The following is a 22,822-nucleotide window of genomic DNA, read 5'->3' on the forward strand; positions in this document are numbered from 1 at the left end:
TCACTAGGGTTGGCTGCCTGTTTCCCACACTCTCTCCCTAGAAACACGGATGGTAAGGAGGTGGACTGTGGGAGCGGAGGCTGGGAAACTGGAAGGTGTGGCCTGGCTAGGCAGACTATCCACTGTCGGGGAGAAAAAAAGATCTGCTGCACTGCAGCAGTATAGGAAGTGTTCCAACTGTCTGAGGATTTCATTTGGTCCACATTAGCCTGAACTTCCTAGACAAACATGCTAATCAGAATGCAGTTATTCCTCACTTTTCACATTTTCTGAATTTTGTAATTCAGTTTTTGGTTCATAAATATAACACGGGTGTGTAAAATGTGTATTCTAGGTTAAAGGCATTTTTTAAAAATGTTCATTTTGGGCTAAAATGGGTAACAAGAATCAAATTTTTAGGGAAAATTGCATACAATAGTGTACGCTTTGTGAAAAAATAGATACATAAAAAATGTGAATCATCGCATGCTGTTTTAAAAGATGTGCTGACTGATGCAGAAACAAAATGGAATACTTATGAGCATTTAAGGTCCTCATTCCTACTTTGAGGGCTGCCATCTGATTGGGTTTCACTTTGATTCTAATTTGATTTTAAGATGTATTTTAACTGATTGCTTGATTTTATGGTAATGTGTCATATATTTGATGTTAGCTGCTCTGAGCCTGGTTTTTGCCGGGGAGGGCGGGGTATAAATAAAATTTACGATGATGATGATGAATAAACAGGGAATTTTCTTACACTGAGGGCTCACCCAAACTTCAGCTTGCTCTGCTGCTTTCCCCCAGGAAAACCTGAAGTTTTCCTCTGATTGACATTTGCTCCAATTCCACACTAAAGAGCGGGTTTTCCTGAGGAAAGTCGCAGGGCTAACAGAAAACTGCTCAGCCCTGTGCTTTCTAGGCTTTCTAGACAAGCCCTGAGTCAGACCATTGGTTCGTCTAGTTCAGTACTGTCAACATTGACTGGCATAATTTCAGACTAGGGACATGCCTATCACTACCTGGAGATGCCAGAAATTGAATCTGGGACCTCCTAACATATGTGAAGCTGACTTGAAATAGACTGATCTGTCTGTCCCTAGTGCCATCCCACAATGAGGTAGAGAGTAAATGGATGAGGAAGCACAAGAGCGGCTCAGCAGCCCTCTCTGTCTGATGGTTGGGATTTGTCCCAGAGAAAGAGGAAGGACAAATGAACAGGTAGGAGTTCATGACTAGGAGCAGCAACAACAACAACAGGGCTCCCAAGTCATCAGTAGGTTCTGGCAGGGATTTTTGTCAGGACAAGGGGTCTTGAACTGGCTTGTCAGTGGAGGCCACAATAAAGGTGGTATGGCATGAGATGTACTTTGATTTTCAGGAGCAGGAACCCACAGAAAGAAAAAAAAACTACTATTAGGGATGAAGAAGAAATTCTGTTTGATAAGCATTATGTGGAGGGGAAAGGGCACTGAGAAGATGGAGAGATCTCAAAAGGCCGAGGGCTCAGGTGATTCCGGTTACAATTTCAAAGATAAATCCGACAGAGAACATAACAGATAAAGGGGAAAGGAGGTGCGCTAAGAGGCAACAAGCACAAAAAAGTTCAGTGTTGGACATCTTCCCTTTAGTGAAGTAATAGGCCAATTAAAGATGAAATATACAGTAACAGACACAAGGCTGGACAAGGATTAGAAGTGCATCTGTGAGTAATCTGAGCTGAGGTAATAGCTGAGCTATGAAGTGGAGAAAAGAAGGAACAAATGTCAAAATGATAATGTTCTAGGGAGAACTCTCTTTAGAGAAGGATGTCAAAAAGTGAAGGTTGCATAGGTACTTTTGAAAGGGTCAGATTCACACCAGCGGCATACTGATGAGCAACCAGGTCACTGAATTTTCACCTAAGGTTGTAGGATCTGCAGAGCTGGTAATGCATTTTTTTTTAATTGATCTAAAATAGCACTGGAGCCAGACTAAAATTATTCACAGTTTTCCCCTTTTCAGAAATGTTGCAGCACTTCTCAAGAAAAAAGTTTGCTGATTTATTTACATTGCCCTCAGTGACATCAACACATGTTCAATTCTGATTGGAGATGCAGCATTCTGATGTCATCCAGTACTTTTCATGATCCACCATGACTGAGTTAGTGGACAAGTAGTGTGAAGTGAAGGCACAAGACTGGGGGTGATCGTCAGTGAGCTGCGCACAGGTGAGCTGAAGCGAGCTGCTCGCTAGGCCTGTGGAGCCTCCTTTTATTGAGACAAATATGCAAGCCAGGCAAATACATTTTGGCCTGTGACCTTTACACATCTTCCGTCCCGAGATCTTGGGGTGGTACAAAGTTTTTTTGGCACCTGTTTCCACAGCGTCATTTTCCCCTTGCACAGTGTATGACGAAGGAGACAAAAGGTCTCAGGGACAAAGGTTACAGACAGGACACCACAGACTGCTGAGACCGCAAAAGGTCAGACATAGAGGGAACAATGTACAGACAGCTGTGGCTTGTCTGGGGGGGGGGATGTGCACTGCACCCCAGGGTCACGCGTGCAGGCAGACTGTGACTGCCTGCTGGTGGGGAGTGTGCTTCCTCCGGACCCCACTGCCCACTCCGCGATATCCCTACAGTAGTGAACTGAGGAGAAACGGAAACTATTCACATTACAGAATCTGGGCTGGTACACCAAACTCTGGTGAGAAAAAGCTCCAATGACTCCAGAAAAAGCACACACAAAAGAAGCGGTGTGGCATTCAAGACCTTCTATACCCCACAACAAAACCTGAAGTGGAGAAGAACTCAGTGGTCATAATGCTCACCTCATCTTTAAGACATGCACCCCAAGTTACTGATGCTTCCATTCTGACCTAAGGTGTGATGAAATTCAATGATGGCCTGTCAAAATGTATGAGTGCAAATACTAATCATATCATTTGCTGAACTCCCAATGCTAAACACCCTAAGAGTAACCTCCTCCACTATCTAGACAACATCCTTTCTGTGATAGCATCACATCCCGGCTCTTTTCCAGGATGTGCCTCTTTTCCAGGAAAACTAACCTAAGGTTTAGATTGCAAACAAAGCAAACTTATGTCAATTTCCCGAACGTTGCTTGCTTGGTTTCCAAGTCAGCTAAAACACATACACAAAACCTCTAGTGCAACCACCTCAAGGCTAAGACACATGACTACTGTGCTATTGTCAGCCATTTCCCCCTCTTCAGTGTGTGCTGAGATTGCTCCCTGCTGTGCTTGTAGAAAGTTTTAATGTGGTGAAAAGGCCAGAAAGTCACATCTGACATTCTGAGAGTGCTACCACAAGTGTGGGTGGGTGGGTAGGGAATCAGCTAAAAAAACCCATGCAAATCATATGTACCAGGCTTTAGCTCTTTGCAGCAGCAATTATTCTTTTCTGTCTGCTGTCATCATCCTTCTATAGCAGTGGCATCTCACAGGCAGCATTCAGACTCTGACACAATTTTTTTCCTGCCACTGGACCCATGGGAACAATGCAGGGCCGGCATCCTTGGACAGCTGCTGCAATCCTAGCAGAGTTCACCACTAATGCCTGCCCTGGGCTCCCCATTGTGTGAGTGGCTAGGTCTAGATGCCATTTTTATTTCCCACAACACCCTAGAGCAACGATACATTGTGCAGGAGCTTAAAATGGCAGCCAGAAGCTCCTTCTTGCTCTGAGGACTGCAACCCACTGCCAGATAAGCCCACTAGGAAGATGAGACCTTCCAGAGGATCTCAAACTAGAGCTGGCCCCAGGAGACTATTGTGGAAGAAAAAGGGAACATCACAGTGAGGAGAGCTTGGCTTCATCTTATGACTGACAGCAGTTCCTCAAGATCTCAGGCAGAAGTCTTTCCAATTGGGTGCCACCTAATCTGGTTTTTTAAAAAAAGACTAAGGATGGCTGGCTTTGAGCCAGGGACCTTCTACATGCAAGGCATATGCTTTACCACTAAGTAATGGTCCCTTCTCTGGAGCTTCTGACACTGTGCATTATGCCCACCCCTAGGAGTTGGCCACTGCTGTTCTATATAATTCCTTTCTTTATAAAAACAGATTGATTGCTTTCCTGCTCATTCCCAGCCCTGGGTTATTTAGAGTCCATAGATGCAAAAGGAGAGTGTTCCAGACCAGAAAGACGTCATGTCCCCTCAATCTCATTGACAGAGAATCATAAAATTTGTTTTGGCCTTTGAACTCAACCAAGCCATGCCATTGACATTTTGCTTCTGTGTTTTTCCAAGTGAAGTAAAGAGATTGAATACTGGGTTTAAAACCCTTGTCATTTTCTCCCCATCTCAATGACATTGGACTTGTCTGTCCCCAGGATGCATGGCAAATTCTAACGATATAATATTAATTTACAATAAACCGACTGCAAAGAGAAGGCAGAGGACTCATTCTCTCTCTCTCTCTCTCTTAATATGTTTTTATTGATTTTCCAATACCGTTCCACTATCAGCCTCATTAATTGGCTAAAATACCAATTTTATCCAAGTAATACAATTATTAATGCCAATTATTCATATGTCAAATTATATGATTTTATCAAACTGGCCTCCCAGCGTGCTAGATTTGAGTCTTCGTTCTTCTACATTTTTTCTGCGTTTCAAAATCTTAACAATTTTCATCCCATTCCATTCAGATATAATAATCCCATATAAAATTGCTGTAAGGACTCATTCTCAATAGGCCCATGCATTCTGGTGGTGCACAGCTTTATGAAGAACTTGAAATTCAACAGCACCAAGCCATAACTGATAATCTTTATTTTGATGGTGGTAAATCTAGGCCCAATTTCACTGTGAGGCATCTCCCAACTAATATGATGAAAGCATGTGCAGTGGCTACAAATGCATATGTTTTCGAGCTTCAAGAGGAGAGACGATAGGAAGCACACGTGATTCATACTTCCTATTTCCTGTCCTTCATAACATCCAAAATGGAGGTCTTGACTATCTTTCCAATGAAGTGGCTGCATGGAAGCACCAAAACAGGAAAATAAGTCATCTGTGCATCCTGTTCCCCTAATAGCCAAGATCCTAAGATGTGAGCCCAAGCCATATAACTGGCCAAAGTCTTGGGACCTTCTTAGGGCTCCTGTATGTGCAACATTTTCTGGCATGGATATCACATCCTATAGAAAATCTGCATGTACTTTCCATGCAGTGAAATCTGTTTGGCCGTGCATTAGATTCCCACAGCATATACACATGGTAAAATAGACATGTGTAGATTTATCAGGGTGGTATACAAATGTAATCTCCTGTTCTTATCTATTCTATATGCCTACAACTGCAAGATGCAATTGATCTCTTTGTGACTGCAAGAGGTGTGGTGGAATTGTGAATGGAGTTTTGCTCAGTAGGTTACAACTTGTTCGGGGCTCATTTGGTATAACAGGTGACTTTCAATTTTCTGACTCGACGTCACTTAATGGGAAGGGTTTCTCTCTCTTTGAACTTGTTTTAAAAGGAAACTAGATAGTTACACTATCCTAAAGTTCTAAATTATTAGAGTACAGAGAGCACTTCATAGTTACTACCTGCTTTCAATTTAATTTGACAAAGTCTTCATTTACAAATGAGGTTCGCTAGCAGAATTAGCTCTGAAATTGTTTACAGGAGCTTCCTCTTACAATCCTTTTATAGTTCCAGTAATTGAAAAACTGGATACCACCATATAGACATTACTTCTTTATACCCTACAGGGAACTAGTTACTAAAGTTCTTCATGTTTGATTGCATGACTGCTTTGACAGGTTTGTGGATATATACCAGTTGGATGAGGAAAAAATGGGACAACAGTCTGAACAGACACTTCTCGGTCACAGGAGCCATCTTTCATTTCAGTTACTATGGAAACAGCAAAAAGAGCATATTCCATGGCCTGTTTGGGTGCATCTGGGTTCTCTGTTTTCAAGGGGGAAACTGTTATCTCTGATCTTTGTCCGCTGGAAGCATTAATGCCAATGTAACCATTTCCCAAGAACTGCAAGTGACTACATTTTCATGGAAATAACTCCAAATGGGATCTGGAACAAAACTAGCTGAGAGGTACTGACATGCTTTCCTTATGCTTTACCCACCTTTAAACCAAAAGCAGAAATAGGAGGCTGCAATTGTGAGTAGAGCAACATTCCCCAACCTGGGACCTTCCAGATGTTTCAGATCACACTTCCCATCAGTCCACCAGATTGCTTGGGCTGGTGGGAGTTGTGGTTCAAAATAGGTCTGTGGAAGGTTCCCCTGATCTGATTCACAGTCCAATATCCCTATCTCTAATGCCCTGTGCTTCCCTCCCAATCAGGAATCCATCATCTCAGCTATCTTGCCTCTTAGCACCCTTCCTATAACTTGTGGCCACAAAAGACACAAACCATGTAGTCCCAAGCCTAACATTTAAGAAATTTTGTTCCCATCCAGAGTATGACTGGGGAACTCAGGGATCTCGGTCAGAAGCAGTGTGTCTCTGAATACTAATTGCTGGCAATCAGAGGTGAGGAGAGTTTGCTGTGCCCAGATCCAGCTTGAGGGCTTCCCATAGGCACATGGTTGCCACTGTGATAACAGGTTCCTGGACTTGATGGGCCTTTGGCCTAACCCAGCACGGCCCTCCTCTGATGCAAAAAAAGTGTCTTCAGTCTGCCACTAGCCAAATCAAAACAGTAGAGTACAAAACATTGAGATCTGAAGAGAAGCAAAAGAAATTCTAAAGGCCCAAATCAATGATAAACTGCACCCTTAAGAAAAGTCATAAAAGGTAAAGGCGTAAAGGGACCCCTGACTATTAGGTCCAGTCGTGGCCGACTCTGGGGTTGTGGTGCTTATCTCGCTTTATTGGCCGAGGGAGCCGGCGTACAGCTTCCGGGTCATGCAGCCAGCATGACTAAGCCGCTTCAGGCGAACCAGAGCAGCACACGGAAACGCCGTTTACCTTCCTGCTGGAGCGGTACCTATTTCTCTACTTGCACTTTGACGTGCTTTCAAACTGCTAGGTTGGCAGGAGCAGGGACCGAGCAACAGGAGCTCACCCTGTCGTGGGGATTTGAACCGCCGACCTTCTGATCGGCAAGTCGTAGGTTCTGTGGTTTAACCCACAGCGCCACCCGCGTCCTGAAGTCCTAAAGTCATACTCACCCTATAACTATTCTGTATATACTAAAACTAAGGATGCACTACGATATGTTTGGATAGTCTTCATTGACCTAGTCACCAAGAAATGGGTCTTTAAATATACTATCTGTCCAGTAGCTATTAATCTCTTTCACAGCCACCCTTGGAAGTAAATATCCCATCTCTGTAATTAAGGAATTGGAAGCACAGCCCAGATTCAAAGCATGGTTTCTTCTGACCTGTTCCCAAAGCAAGGGTGGTAAAGGGAAAGGAACACCCACCTGGCTGCAGGCAGCACAAGGAATGTAGTTTGAATAAGAAATAAAAGAAAACCCCTAGGCTGCTGGCTTTTGCACAGGAGGCATTCAACACTGCCTTGGCTATTTCCAAAAGGACTCGCTCACCACACAGGTGACCTTTTGGGTGAGGAAGCAACAGTGCCAGTGGCCAACGTGAGCTCTGAAATATGTCTAGTTTCCCAAACACACAGCTCTCCAACACAAGAAGCAGGGAGGATCTGCAGGACCCCCCCAAGACTGATTCCTCATGCCAGGGCATTTGCTCTGGCCTTCAGAAGACTGGCCCTGTAGTTAGTTGACATTGTCCTCCTCCCAGAATAAGCGGTGAGGGACCTCATGATCTCAGTAATTAAGAGCTTTTCAGCCACAGACATTGCAACCCAAACTCAAAGGGTGCTTTCTTCTGCCCACCCCCATGATGGTCTACCAACAACTCAAAAAGACGGTGGTCAAAGGAACTTATGCCTGGACTCAGGCAGCAGAAGTTATGTGGTTGGAATGAGGGCAAAGGGAGGGGAAACCCCTATAGTGACTTGAACACAGAAGGGAGACTGGTGTCTTGTATATTTTCCATCTCGCTTTCATATCCAAGGAAAAGCAAAACTAGTCAGCCTCTGAGGACTGAGCAATTATCAGTCCCAAACACATCTGGCCTATTTGCTGGGAATCATTCTTATATAACCTTTCACATGCATGCTCTGGGGTGGGGTGGTGATAAACAAGTCATTTTCATTAACGCTAAAATGAGCTGGCTATTCCGTGTTTGATAATGGTGTCCATGCTGCACCATTGCCTATAAATTCCATTTCTTCCTTTCCTTTGTTTGCTGGCATCTTGCAATTCTTGAATAGTTCCTGGAGGCTTTTTCTGTACTACAAGTGTTCAACATACGGCACAGATTAGCTAGTGAGTTTACCAAAAATATTACAATTGTCGAGCAATTAACAACAACAACAAATAAATAAATAAATAAATAAATTTAATGACACACTGCAACTTAGAGAAATGTCACTCTGATTTGTTGCTGTTTGCTGTTATCATCTTGATATAGCCTCTTAGTATTACATCTCAAAGGGATTCTTTAATCTTGTTAATGGTTTGTCTTTAGTTTTATTTTGAATTGTTCTAAGGCGGCAATGATAAGGTTTCTGTTGTATGTTTTGTCGTTTCTGTGGAAATACATGCCACCCCAGTCTCTGAGCAGGGCGAGATTACAGGCACTGACCCTGGGTTCATGTTTCCTTTGGAATGAGGCACAACGGAGACTGTGGTGTCTTTATGATATATGGTTTATTTACACATCTTTACAGCCTGAGCCTATGGTGGAACGGTTCACAGCGTTAACATCGCAGGAGGTTCTGACTTTTCCCATAGCCACAGCAGCCTCGGACTTCAGCAAACCCCAACCATTGTTCTCAAAAATTGCTCTCATTTTCTCTCCAGCCCACTGCTTACTGTTTCTGCTGCATAATGCCTAACTGTAATCCTAAACCCTAACCTAACAACTGGCATTGTCTTTCAAAGTAACTCTCAGTTGAGGGAGGGAGCCCACTCTTTTGCATTTGCCCTTGATTCTTTGTTGTCCTAATCACTCATTACTCCCAGGCTATCGGCTTATGAAAGAGGCTAGTCCTGTCTTAATTAGCTTTGGACCCATCACAAGAAGCACCAGCTTCGCTTAATTAGCTTTTGACACGTAATTCCAGAGGGCTAGAAGTGCCACACACGGGCTCAAATACACACATGGCTCTAGCAACCAGTTTTAACACACAAGCCTTAATTAAATTCTAACACTAGCTTGATCCAGAATTTAGGGCGTCTTGCACCCCTCAACTCATAACACTATCAATTAAGAAGTAAATTGAATTAAATGAGGTGTGTACTGTTTTAAAACCCATCTGGCAGAACCAGGAGAAGGGATTTTACCATAATATCAGAGGACTACATAGTGTATACTGAAAGACATAACATATCTTCATTCCCTATTCCATAAGGTTTGTCTCCCCTCCCTCTCCCTGGCCACCCCTTCTCTGCAAATAATTAACATAAAACCTCATTGATTTAAGAATTTAGGCAAAAAATAATATCGGTGGCAGAAGGGAATGTACTCCGAATGCCCGTGGATATTTGGTTTTAAGATGTAACATGCTCAAATTCTTCTGCAATCAAATTCAGGGCACAGTGTTCCAAAAAGTAGACTTGGGGTGCTTTCTGATCTCACAATGTAAATAATCAGTAAAGCACTGAAGATTTTTCTAGCAATTATAGCTGAGGCAGCTTTTGGCTAGAATAAAGTAGTGGTTCGTCTTCTGCCTATTGGTTAATTTCTGGATTATATACCAGAAAGCACAGGGTTGTCCCTATGGTCCACAGGGGGAAAATAGGCTACAGAAAAGAGGATGCAATAGCAGCTGACTAGGCTGGTGCATAATTGGAAGAGAGGAGAAATTGTGCTAAGTATAGGTGCCTGCCTTGAATCACTTACAAGGAGTAGTCAAAGCAAATAGATTTAGGAACAAGAATAGGGCAAACACAGCAGGAAGGCAAAAAAAGAAAAGAAAAGAAGAGAGAGACGAAACAGTGAGAGCAGTAGATAGTTTGCTGTACAGCAGAGCCTGACCTAGAAACAATCATGTCCTGTCATTAGGAGTTTTCAAGTCTAAATAGTTAGCACTATCTGGGAAACTTTTAAAATAGCAAGAAAGCTATAATGTAGTTGCCACAAGGGCCAGGAAGAAATTCGCTTCAGTTCACGCTTAAAGCCAAATTTATTGAAGTCACACTCCCCCCACCCTCCCAAAAAATAGAGAACTGAAACACATCCGTCTTTTGAAATTTGCATGCATCTGAATTTTCCAACGCAGTCCTCCAACCAAGCAATGTTGGCAAAAATGCATGCAATAGGTAAACGCATGTGTAAAAATGAATATGTTAGTCAAAATAGCCAGCAAAATGCATTATATTAAATAATATAATATGCACGTTAAAAATATGGCGTATAATTCAAAGGGAGGTTTTGTTAATTTGAAGCTGTTAAAAGGTATTCATTTTTAGTAAGAACTAAGACATGTGTGTGTTTTTTAAAAATACGCCCACTCTTCTTCTGCTTTAGCAGATATCACCAATATTGCAACTAGTGAAAATTAGAAGAGCAGTTCAATCTTCTGGGACATATATCTAAGGCTGGAACACTTTTCAGCATTTGGGATACAATGAGAGTCGATGGGTGTAGAAATGGAAATCATTAATGAATTTGACTGCATTTCTCCAGCAATTCTTTTGATTGTCAAATTCAATTGTCTCCTTTTGGGATATTCATTGAATTCACATGCTGTCCTCCATCGATTCATTAGTATTGACATTTAATGCTCCAGTACATATTCAGATTAGGCATTGTATTCATACCTCAGCAAAGAGGATTTAGTTTGTGTGTTCAAAATCTAACTATTTATCATGTAGAACTTTGTAATCCCAGAATACACAACTACCCTCTTTTTAGACAACTTTGTGTGCCTGTTGAAGCAAACCACTAGCCAATCATTTCTACTGGACTGGAGTGCCAACTCCTAGAGGCCAAGTCCTTTCTCCCCCCCCCAATATTTTTTGGAGGGGGAGCCCCCCAATATTCAAAGACGGCAGCGGAGGCCAAGCAAGGAGCCCATCACAGCATGGTTTCAATGGCTGGCTCCTCCTCTTCCTGCCACAGAGGGGAAGGAGCGAGGAAGCAGCCCTCTGCCAGTGGTGGTAAAAGGAGGAGGAGTTGATGGCCATTGAAGCCACGCTGCCGCCATGTTTAATTCCACCGCATGGCTCCTCCTGATGTCCTGATGTCACACACCCCATCTCGTGCTCAACATCACACATGCAACATTGCCCATTCTCCCTCAGAATGGTGCCTCTGCTATGGTTTACTGTGCAAAAGAACTTCCAGTGGATTATTTTCTTAGCATCTATGCTGCCACGACAGTTTTTTGTGATCTTACTGGCATGGTCTGAAAACCATCATTATCATCACCATCAATTAATTTATATACTTCCTACATGCCCAAAGAAGCTTCTAAGAGGTTTACAAGTATACAATCAATTATACAATCATTACGTAGCTAATGTACACAATAAAATAATTCCATAAAAGCATTAAAATATCCAGAATTAAAATAAGACAATAAAACAAGTTAAAAAGCATAGCAATTAAAACAGTTTAAAAAGCAATCAAAACAATTAGATCAGTAAGTTCAAATTCAGGGAATTTAAACAGCTGTGTCCTCAAGAGCCACCAGAATGCCAAATCCTGATGGGGTCTCTCATATTTCAGAGCCACTCCTTAGGGACCACCTAAGCCCTTATATCCCAGCTCAACCATTGGTCATTCTCTAAGTTGGCGAGACTCATTTGATAGGATCAAGAAACTGAGCCTGTAGTGTTGTTGGCCCAGTATGGTGGAACGCTCTGCTGATAGCAATTCAGCAGGCACCTTTTGTTTTAACATTTAAACACCTAGAAAACATCTTTCAGCATGGCTTTATCCACACCTCTGTTTGCCTCATCTTTTCCCCCTAGCGAAACCCACTCTTTTGCGCGGAATTGAAACAAATGGCATTCAGGTTTTCTACGGATTGCAGTTTGTTCTGATTTATTGCTAAAGGGTGGGTTTTCCGGGATAAAGTGGAGTGCCAAAGGCAAAACTACATAGACCTGAGCCTAGAAAGTGTGGGAGAAGCAGAAAACTGCTAGGACTCATTCTGCCTAGGCATGAGATCAGTGGAAGTGTGGATGAGCCCTAGTAGTACACAAATCTTTTGATAAATAAATAAAAACCTCAGCATCTCCAGCTAAAGAATCAGGAAAGGAAAATCAGGAGAGTCAGGGGTGAAAGGAAAGTCCCTCAAGAAAAGTCCCCCCCCCCCCCCAATGGATGGAGAAACAGTGTGGCCTAGGGTAAGTCAGCTTCTTAAGTTTCCTGGGTAAGGGACAATAGAGTGCCCCCTACACTGTATATATATTTGGCTTATGTAATGTATGACATTATGCAAAGTGATCCTGATGAGCACAACTTACTATATAAAGAAGCTGTGATGTGACCAAAATCAGGAGGAAGGAAGAGACTTGTGGCTGAGCTTCTTAAAAACGGGATGAGTAACTCCACAAATTTCTTCAGATAAATTGTTATGGAGTCCTTTTATGGTATGGAAAAAATAAGCAATAGACGAGACTGAACTGCGAATACGTTTCCCTTGAGACTGAAGCTGAATAAACAGCTGAGTCCCCAAGATTCCATATGGTCCTTAACTCATTGTAGCGTAGCATCTTCTGTAGGGTTATTTTCAAACAATATTTCACTTCAGGAACGGTCAGTCTCTTCATCCTTAGGGGATGTATCCTCAACTGAGCTGCTCAAGGGGGCGAGGGATGATCATCACTTATTGCCTTCATGCACATTGGCCAGGAAGGGTCCAGCCACCCAGGCAGAAGAGTGGATATTGCAGAAGCTCTAGCAACTGAGCAGAAGACTCTACTTTCTTCTTAGCACTGAGAGAGGGGATAACTAATGGAATGGGAAAGGGGATGGAAAGGGGAGGGGAGCCTGAAAGCGGGTTGCCTTTAACTGAATTGATTTTGCCACAGATTTTCTTACCAGAAGTAAATGAGAGGATGACTCAGAGGTCTCTGTGATATCACAGAGGTCTCGAAAGCACCTTCCCATTTTTCATAGAGAGCCTGCTTTGCCAGCAAAGGCAGCTTACGTGGTTCAAAGCAATGCTTTGACTCTGCCCAAGAGACTTCTAGGCTACTCGATACTTTGGGGGACCTAATAAGTGAGAGACGGAACCCCGTGTGCTACCATGCACCACATCAAATGACACTTCTGACTTGGCAGTCACCCCATGCAGGATTAGAAGATGCTCAAGATCCTCAGTTTGGAAGGCTGTCAGAGAAGGGTTGTCTAGGCCAAGTCCAGCATAAAGAACTGTAAAGGGTTACAACTTGGACAGCAATCTGAGGAGGCACACAAGTCTCTCAGTTACAGTCTTTCCCACTATGGTGAGATGTCCTGTATATATTTAAATTATAGCAACTATGTCTAAATTTGGAATTTATGTATCTGAATTATCACATGCTAATTTTATGCAAATTGGTGTTCCTTTTCTTACTCTCTTTTGGGTGATGCAATTCCTCTTTTCAGGGGCAAATGTGCAAGTGATTGTTTCATCTGGGGGCCTCTTTCATTTAGTGCTGGGGAGAGGGCCAAGCAGGTGAACTCACTCAATGGTCGGTACAGTGGTACCTCAGGTTACATACGCTTCAGGTTACAGACTCCGCTAACCCAGAAATAGTGCTTCAGGTTAAGAACTTTGCTTCAGGATGAGAACAGAAATTGTGTTCTGGTGTGCTCTGGGAAAAGTTGTGGACCACCGGTATGAAATTTATGGCATGTAATGCCCTAAGAGGAAATATTATGAAAATGATTTACAGGTGGTACATGACCCCAGTCAAGCTTGCAAAAATTTACCACTTATCTGATAATAAATGTTGGAAATGTAAAGAGACTGAAGGTACATTCTTTCACCTTTGGTGGACATGCCCAAGGATTAAGGCTTTCTGGGAAATGATATATAATGAAATGAAAAAGGTATTTAAATATACCTTCTTGAAGAAACTAGAGGCCTTTCTCCTGGGTATGGTCAGCCAATTGGTGTCAAAGAAGGATAGAACATTTTTTTATGTATGCTACAACAGCAGCAAGAATACTCATCGCAAAGTATTGGAAGACACAAGATCTACCCACCTTGGAAGAATGGCAGATGAAGGTGATAGACTACATGGGACTGGCAGAAATGACTGACAGAATCCGAGACCAGGGAAGAGAGACAGCGGAAGAAGATTGGAAGAAATTTAAGGACTATCTTAGGAAACATTGTAAAATTAATGAATGCTAGAATGACATTGGTTTAGAAATTATGTGGTTTCCAGCTGTAATGGTTTAAGTAAATAGAAAAGAAAGGTTAAAAACTAGATGGAAAATAAGGGTGAGGATTTGCTGAATTAATAACTAGAAATTGGAATACAGAAAGGGGAGGTATGAGGAAGTCGGGGAAGTAAGGTACAAGAAAATAAGGGAATGAAATTATACCTGTTTTTTGTTTGTGTTTGTTTGTATTGTTGTTATGTTTTGTTTTTAATGTAATTTTTGAAACTTTAATAAATATTTATTTAAAAAAACCACAGAAATTGTGCTCTGGCGGCGCAGCGGCAGCAGGAGGCCCCATTAGCTAAAGTGGTGCTTCAGGTTAAGAACAGTTTCAGGTTAAGTACGGACCTCCGGAACAAATTAAGTACTTAACCTGAGGTACCACTGTACTTGTCAAGATCAGCCACTTTCAACTGGGGTTGGGTGAATTGGGGAGGCCACAAAAACCTGAAAGCATGGGATGGATGCTTTAATTTACATACAAAACACCCCCTCACTCTATTTAATCCTAGGGAATAAGAGTGGGAGTTGCAAGCCAAAGGCAAGCCATTTTTTCCAGCCCCTGCAAAACGGGGGTCATACAGATCTGCCTTATAGGGCCTTTATAAGGATTATTTTGAACTTTGAATGCTACTGATGCTAAGCATGGAAGCCAGTATGTTGTAGTGGACAGAATGTTGGGCTGGCGTTGAGGATATGTGGATTGACATCCCTGCTTAACCATAGATCTTGTTGGGTGGTCTTGGACAAAGTGTGCACTCTCTCAGTTGATTCTACCTCACACAGTAATGATAAAACTGGCCAACCATCTGCACTTGGCCCTGAGTTCCTTCAAGGAATATAACTGTGGCACATAACAAACAAATAGATTTATTCTATAAAAGCAGGGTAGAGCATAGTGATGGACATCACCATGGACTGCATAATGGATCCAGATAAAAGAGGTCTCAGGTGTATACAATATGGCTCATATAGTGTTTTCATGAATACAGCAACACTACGGTCAATACAGCTGTTTCCTTATTTTGGCTTTCAAGACACAAAGAGACATCAGTCTCTGTAAGATCACAGATCTGAAAAAATATGAAAGTCTTGCCACAATGTTGCTACTATTAGGAGGGGAAACTCTGAAAAATAATTGTGTTGCAAATGGCCAGGGATTCAGGAAAATGCACTTGCTATCGCTTATTTTAAGCAGCGTTGTCATTCTTTACTCGTTAGATAATTTTTTTAAAGGTAAATATTTACCAAGATCTTTAATGAGCGATAATGCTTCCCATGATATAAATGCTCCACCACCGTCATCCATGGCTCCTTGCCCTACATCCCAGCTGTCCAGATGTCCACTGACCAGGACAACCTAAAAATACAACACAGAAAGGATAATTACACAAAAGTTCTGTACTGGGACAATCATACTCTCCAGTGACCCTTCAATCGTTTTACCCATTCAGAGGATTTAATTCCTGTAGCTTGAACCATGACTGCACAAATATGTTCTTAAGTCTAATGATGGCATTGCAATTAGTTCTGTCCCAATGGGAAGTGATATAAGATGATTTTCTATTTGTATAAATGGTCAAGTTGCTGGGCTGATCATTCCAACATGCAACTGCAAGCTTATGTCAGTAATCTTTGTTGCTAGGCTTTAAATACCATAGATCAGGGTTTCCCAAACTTGGGTCTCCAGCTGTTTTTGGACTACAACTCTCATCATCCCTAGCTGGCAGGACCAGTGATAATGGGAACTGTAGTTCAAAAAACAGCTGGAGACCCAAGTTTGGTAAATACTGCCATAGATCAACCTCTTCCCAACCTGGCTCCCATCCAGATGTTTTGGAATACAGATCCCATTACCCTTGCCCATTAGCAATGCTAGCCTAGAATGATGGGAGTTGTAGTCCAAAGCATCCAGAGAGCACCAGGTTAGGGAAGGCTGCCTTAGACTGTTATAATATGATGCACTAATATCATAGCAGAGACATCACCTTGCCGACAAAGGTCCATATAGTTAAAGCTAGTAGTGATGTATGGAAGTGAGAGCTGGACCATAAAGAAGGCTAATCGCCGAAGAATTGATGTTTTTGAATTATGGTGCTGGAGGAGACTCTTGAGAGTCTCATGGACTGCAAGAAGATCAAACCTCTCCATTCTTAAGGAAATCAGCCCTGAGTGCTCACGGGAAGGACAGATCCTGAAGCTGAGGCTCCAATACTTTGGCTACCTCATGAGAAGAGAAGACTCCCTGGAAAAGACCCTGATGTTGGGAAAGATGGAGGGCACAAGGAGAAGGGGACGACAGAGGATGAGATGGTTGGACAGTGTTCTCGAAGCTACGAACATGAGTTTGACCAAAATGTGGGAGACAGTGGAAGACAGAAGTGCCTGGCGTGCTCTGGTCCATGGGGTCACGAAGAGTCAGACATGACTAAATGACTAAACAACAACAACAACAGTCGTTAAGTGGCTAAACTGCATGCTAAACACAAATCCTTGTAACAAAGCCAAAATTGTTTAAAATGAAAAGCAGCATCAAGAGCCTGCAATTTTGATTGGAAGAGCAGTTTGGGAGAAAGACCCCTTGCCTGTCAGCTGTTTTTCCACTCAAGAATCCCCAAGATGTCCCCCGAGGTTCCTCAGATGCATATTTGCCCTTGTCAAAAGCCCAACTATTCATTCCCCAGCTAAACTTAGATTTGTTTACTGCTGTGAAAATTAATGTAAAACCCATTCTTTAACAATAACTTCTTTGCTTTTTGAAACAGAAGCAAGCCCCCTTGTGCTCACCACAAGCCCCCTTTGCCTGGAGCTGACATACCGTATTTTTCACTCTATAAGACGCACCAGACCACAAGACACACCTATTTTTTGGAGGAGGAAAACAAGAAAAAAAATATTCTGAATCTCAGAAGCCGGAACAGCAAGCGGGATCACTGCGCAGTGAAAGCAGCAATCCCTCTTGCTGTTCTGGCTTCTGGGATAGCTGCGCAGCCTGCATTCACTCTGTAAGACGCACACACATTTCCCCGTACTTTTTAGGAGGGGAAAAGTGAGTCTTATAGAGCAAAAAATACGGTAGTTAGTTCCCAGTGGGAACAATGGGAGCTGGCAAGACTTAGGAAGTGGTGGTAGCTCTGCCACGGAATCTCACCGCCACAAGTTTGCTGGGAAACTTAGTTGCTGGGAATCACAAATAGGATGCTGGACTTATGTTCTTATGAAGCGTCCAAGTGAGTATATATGGGGGCGGGGCGCTAAGGTGACCCTTCAAGTGAACTGTTTACACATTGCCTTGAGTATTCCAGTAAGTGCTGTAACTCAGTGGTAGAGCAACTGTTTGGAGTGAAGAAGGTGCCAGGTGCAATTTCCAGGTAGGGCTGAGAGGGATACCTGGTGTGAAACCCTGGGGAGCCGCTGCCAGTCAGAGCTGGATGGACCATTGGTTTGACAGTTTCCTATGTTCCAAAAAAAGTAACCAATGATTTGCAAGCAAGCAAGTAAATGCACTTTAAGATACCTAGACACAGATATTGGCTCACACAGTAAGTATTTCAGCAGGCCCTCTCATATTTGGCAGGTGACAGGAAAGGAAGAAAAGCAAAAATAATAAATGGGATGCTGTACACAACAGGATATCGGAGATCCACCAAGACAAGTTTTTAAATAGCTGGCATGTGAACAGAAGGAGATGTTAACCATCAGAAAGAGTATGCTGGCATGACTGTCAATTGGGTGAGCTGTTTTCATCAAACACTGGATGACAAAAATGCACCTATGCCTGGAAGTGAATTATGGCCTAGTTTATAAGTGAATTGAAAACCTGAATTTACACCAGAAGTGATGCCTTTCCCATAGCAGTGAAAGACTACCCTGCTAATATGGTGAGAAGTTCCCTGGCAACCATAGATTTGCAAAATGACCTGATGGAGAATTACTTTTTGTTCCTGTGAAAGAACTCGCATTACAACAGCAGGCATCTTTGAATCCGAAAGTGGTGTAATCTGTCATGGTAGCAGAAATTGGTGGCATAAAAGTGTACGAGCAAATTTCAGAATTTTAGATAAAGAGAGGCTGCTATTCAAGTAGGTTCAGAAAGAACAGAGGAAGCTGCCTTTTACTCTTTGACCATCTAGCCAGTAATGTGTACTCTGACTGGCAGTAACCCTCCAGAGTCTCAGACCTTTACATTAACTGAAGCCTGGAGTGATTTAACCTGGAACCTTCATTATGCCAAATATATGGTGTATCACTAATCCAACTCTCCTGGGGTATTTCTCCTCAGAACACCTGTAGTATGAAAAGTTATAGGATTTCAGCAAGAAGTTACAGATATTTATGGATCAAAAGTAAAGCAGTAATAAGACTGCACCAAAATCTTTGCAGGACCAAATTGTATTAAAAACAGGGTTGTGTGTGACCACCCTGATAGAATCATGAACACAAACCATCACAAATGTGCACAATAAAAAAAAGATATCTGGAGGAGCCTCCAAAGGTTTTAATGGGGCTGACGGTCTCTTTAAATGGCAGAGTATATTGTAGTAAGTCCATCCTGCTGCTTTAGGGGGGCCTCCTGCTCTGCTCTGGGATGCGGGTGGCGCTGTGGGTTAAACCACAGAGCCTAGGGCTTGCCGATCAGATGGTCGGCGGTTCGAATCCCCGCGACTGGGTGAGCTCCCGTTGCTCGGTCCCTGCTCCTGCCAACCTAGCAGTTTGAAAGCACATTACCGGCGGGAAGGTAAACGGCGTTTCCGTGCGCTGCTCTGGTCTGCCAGAAGCGGCTTAGTCATGCTGGCCACATGACCCGGAAGCTGTACACTGGCTCCCTCGGCCAATAAAGTGGGATGAGCGCTGCAACCCCAGAGTTGGTCACGACTGGACCTAATGGTCAGGGGTCCCTTTACCCTTTAGCTGCTCTGCTGAGTGGGGCCTTGGACTTCTGCCCCCAAAGTCCCATCCTGATGGCACCCCTACCTAGTAGACAAAGCAATGGATTCTTTCCAAGGCAAAACGCCCTACATACATTCTGTGGAAATAGAACATACTATTACATATTTATAAGCTCACATCATAAGGGTTCATCTTCCACAACATTTGTTTCTAATTCAGAGTTAGAGAGGTTGACCACATCTCCCTTGAATAGGCATGGCACAAACACAGGTATATCCCTCACTTTCTTTCTTTCTTGTTTGCTAGTTCACAACCAAGAGGAACAACAACATATCCCATGCCTTCCGACGTGATTTGCAAGAGCAATGCAGCTTCCCCGATACAGGCGTACCATTTTATTTATAACAAAAAAATTTCCTTCCAGTAGCACCTTAAAGACCAACTAAGTTAGTTCTTGGTATGAGCTTTCGTGTGCATGCACACTTCTTCAGATACGATCTGAAGAAGTATCTGAAGAAGTGTGCATGCAGGTATCTGAAGAAGTGTGCATGCACACGAAAGCTCATACCAAGAACTAACTTAGTTGGTCTTTAAGGTGCTACTGGAAGGAATTTTTTTTGTTTTGACTATGGCAGACCAACACGGCTACCTATCTGTAACATTTTATTTATGTTTAATATACTGAGGAAGCATCAACATGTGCATTCAGGGTCATGTTTTGCCTGTTTCAGAAAGGTATTTAAGGATTAGGGCTATTTCTAAGCAACCCGTCCATGTGAGCCTGGGGTTTACTACAGTTTCACAGCTAAATCATTGCCTTTTTGTCCCCGAATCCTTATCGAGGATAATAGCAGAAGAGAAATTAAATGCTGGGTACATTTCAGATGCACGATGACTAATTCAGTTTCCTGGCAGGCCAGCACTATGACGATTATCCAGCACTTGTCAGTCATGTGCTGTGTTCTCACCAGGACAAGCTGTTTTTAATAAAAACGAGGAAACCAGGCCGAGGGGGTTCTTTGTCCTCCCACTCACATATGCACAGCCGTATTAGGGAGTTGCTTCTTTTTTGGAAAAAAAAGTCAGGATGCCCTAACCTCTCCCAAAGCAATCTCCCACTCCACATTTCTTCTTATTCTCAAGTCTATTACAAGAGTGTGTAAAACATCATAGTATTCTACTACAGGACAATCTGCTTGTGTAGCAGTCCTTATGCTTTCTTTCAATGGGTTCCTTATGGCTCTTGCATGCTGACCTTTCAGCAAACAGGTCTGTTGTGTGGCCCATCTGAAGGAAAGATTTCCTGGCCTAAAATTCACATTTTCAAAGGAGTCTTCCCTTAAAGGCAGCTGATGCATGGCAGTCAATGCATTCCCCCCTTCATGCAACACTCCTGCACAGTAGCATTTCATTGCACTATCCTGTCCGTGAGGATAGATGCTGTTGGACCAGCTTCTATCAGCCCAAGCTAGCATAGCCAATGATCAGGGATGATGGGAGACGCATCCAGCAACAAATGGAGGGCACGAGGTTGGGGAAGCTAGCAGTAGTACATGACAGGGTGACATCTCATTGTGCTATCCTCTCCATGATGGGACATCTTGCAGAGGGAGTGGATAACTATAGGTTTACTGTGGTCTCCTCTTGATTGTAAAAATCTGGTTTGATGATGCTGAACTGTCTGAGAGGGTGAGGACCCAAAATGAAAGTGTCACTAACAAAAAAGCAAACTAGATGTGATGAGCTCCTTGTCTGTTTTAAAGTAAATGGCATCCATATGGCGTCTCAATCTGGATCAAGGACATGTGGAGAGAGGATTTAACTCTTTGTACCTTCTACAGTCCTGATCTAGATTGCCCCCTCCCATGGCTGCTATTTGCATTGGGAGGAAAGGCCCCATTGGCATCAATGGGAACTTTTCTCCCAATGCAAAGAGCAGCTGTTGGGGGGTGGGTTCCCCATCCTTCCCCCACCTCATGGCTGCTGTGTACTTTAAAAACACACTCAGTGTAAAGGACTGGAAGAAAGTGATGTTGAATTCCACCCGTTAACTTTGGCATTTGATTTTGCGGTGTTTTTTTTTAAAAAAATGCTCTCCGGTTTTCTTTTTTCCTGTGGCAAGATGTGAAAGCATGAGCACAGGACTCTCCTTTTCTCCTGTTTAATAAGCTTCATGATTTCGATAATTGTGAAGCTGGGACCTAGTACCATAAAACTTTAAAATCTAGAAAATATGGACATATGCTTTGCAAAGAGGTTGTAAAGCTACATGCACACACACACAAAAGAAAGACTGCAAAGTTGAATCTTTCAACTTACACTTGAATCAGTTTTTTCACCATGTTGTTCTTTCTTTATTGCAAGTTGCTTATCATTTAACAGCTCCTAATTAGTAACATTTATCATTAATTTCTTGCTAACAATATTCCTGTTTTTACAGAGTTAGAGAACACATCTTTTTCCTCCCTAGCTAACAGCGAACATAAAAACAAGTGTAGAAATATTATGATTATGCGCCACCTGTCACTAATATACCTTTCCCTCTCCAGTCAACCTCATTAAAATGGGGGTAGGGAAGACCTCAACTAAAACAAGGGCAGGAGATTGGGCCTGTCAAGAGATCTGTGGGTCTTTTGGAGGCAGCAGATCCAAAGTCACCAGTCACTGAAATACCCTGTTTTGGGACTTTCTGTCAGCTGCTACCATTACAAGAACTGCCAGCATCCGATTTCTGTTCACAGTGATAATTTTCAGCTATTGTTCTTACTTTGTCCTGAACATCTTCATGGTTGCTTGCCAAATAACCCCCTAGTATAATTTTTAGCCTGCCCCATTGCTGCAGTATGTTAGGGCAGAGGCTCCAGCTTCTCCAAAGTATTGGAGGGGGGACCACACAATTCGGTACAGCTCCACCTGGTACGACGGCTGAGATCCTACCTGCCTGTGGACTGTTTAACCAAAATGCATCTCTGGGTTTTTGTGGGGCATAGGAATTCATTCATTTTCTCTCTCCAAAATATAGTCCGGCCCCCCACAAGGTCTGAGAGACAGTGGACCGGCCCCCTGCTGAAAAAATTTGCTGACCCCTGGACTAGATGACCCTTGCGGTCCCTTCTAACTCTACAATTCTTTAAAAAAAACCTGCAATTTTTGACAAAGCACCACAGAAAAGCTCTTCTTATGCCGAATGTTGTTCATGTGCTGCTTACCCCAGTTTTCTTCCCCTTTCGTTTTTTTCTTTATTTGATACAAATGTCAAACAGAAACACCAATGTACAAATAAAATTCCGGGACAGAGGAAAGGCCCGACAACTACAATGGCCTGACAGCTGAGCAAACAGAATATCTACTGTAGAAGAAGACAATTGTTCTCAGATTGGTCAGACAGAAGGACTTAAGGCATCATAAACAACAGGAGCTGATTATAATTCTTCAGACACTTGAATCATTAATTGTCACATATTGCACTGGAAGCATCCTCATAATTGTTGGAGATAAGCAGTGTCCAGTGCACAGCGGAATGATGAAAAGTACGTGCCAACATGCTCTATATTAC

The 22,822-nt window shown here is 42.8% G+C and overlaps 1 protein-coding gene across 4 annotated transcripts in view; it reads right to left on the minus strand.

Annotated features, from left to right (window-relative positions):
* The window catches only part of CPQ (carboxypeptidase Q), a 175,488-nt gene that overhangs the window by 57,538 nt on the left and 95,128 nt on the right, over window positions 1–22,822 (minus strand). For all 4 annotated transcript variants that reach the window (XM_083749808.1, XM_083749809.1, XM_083749810.1 and 1 more), the window contains one exon: window positions 15,625–15,736. In XM_083749808.1, coding sequence (XP_083605934.1) covers window positions 15,625–15,736 — 112 coding nt within the window. The remainder of the gene's footprint in view (window positions 1–15,624; window positions 15,737–22,822) is intronic.

The sequence above is a fragment of the Podarcis gaigeae genome (assembly GCF_964106915.1).
Source record: "Podarcis gaigeae genome assembly, chromosome: 7".
Classification (NCBI taxonomy): domain Eukaryota; kingdom Metazoa; phylum Chordata; class Lepidosauria; order Squamata; family Lacertidae; genus Podarcis; species Podarcis gaigeae.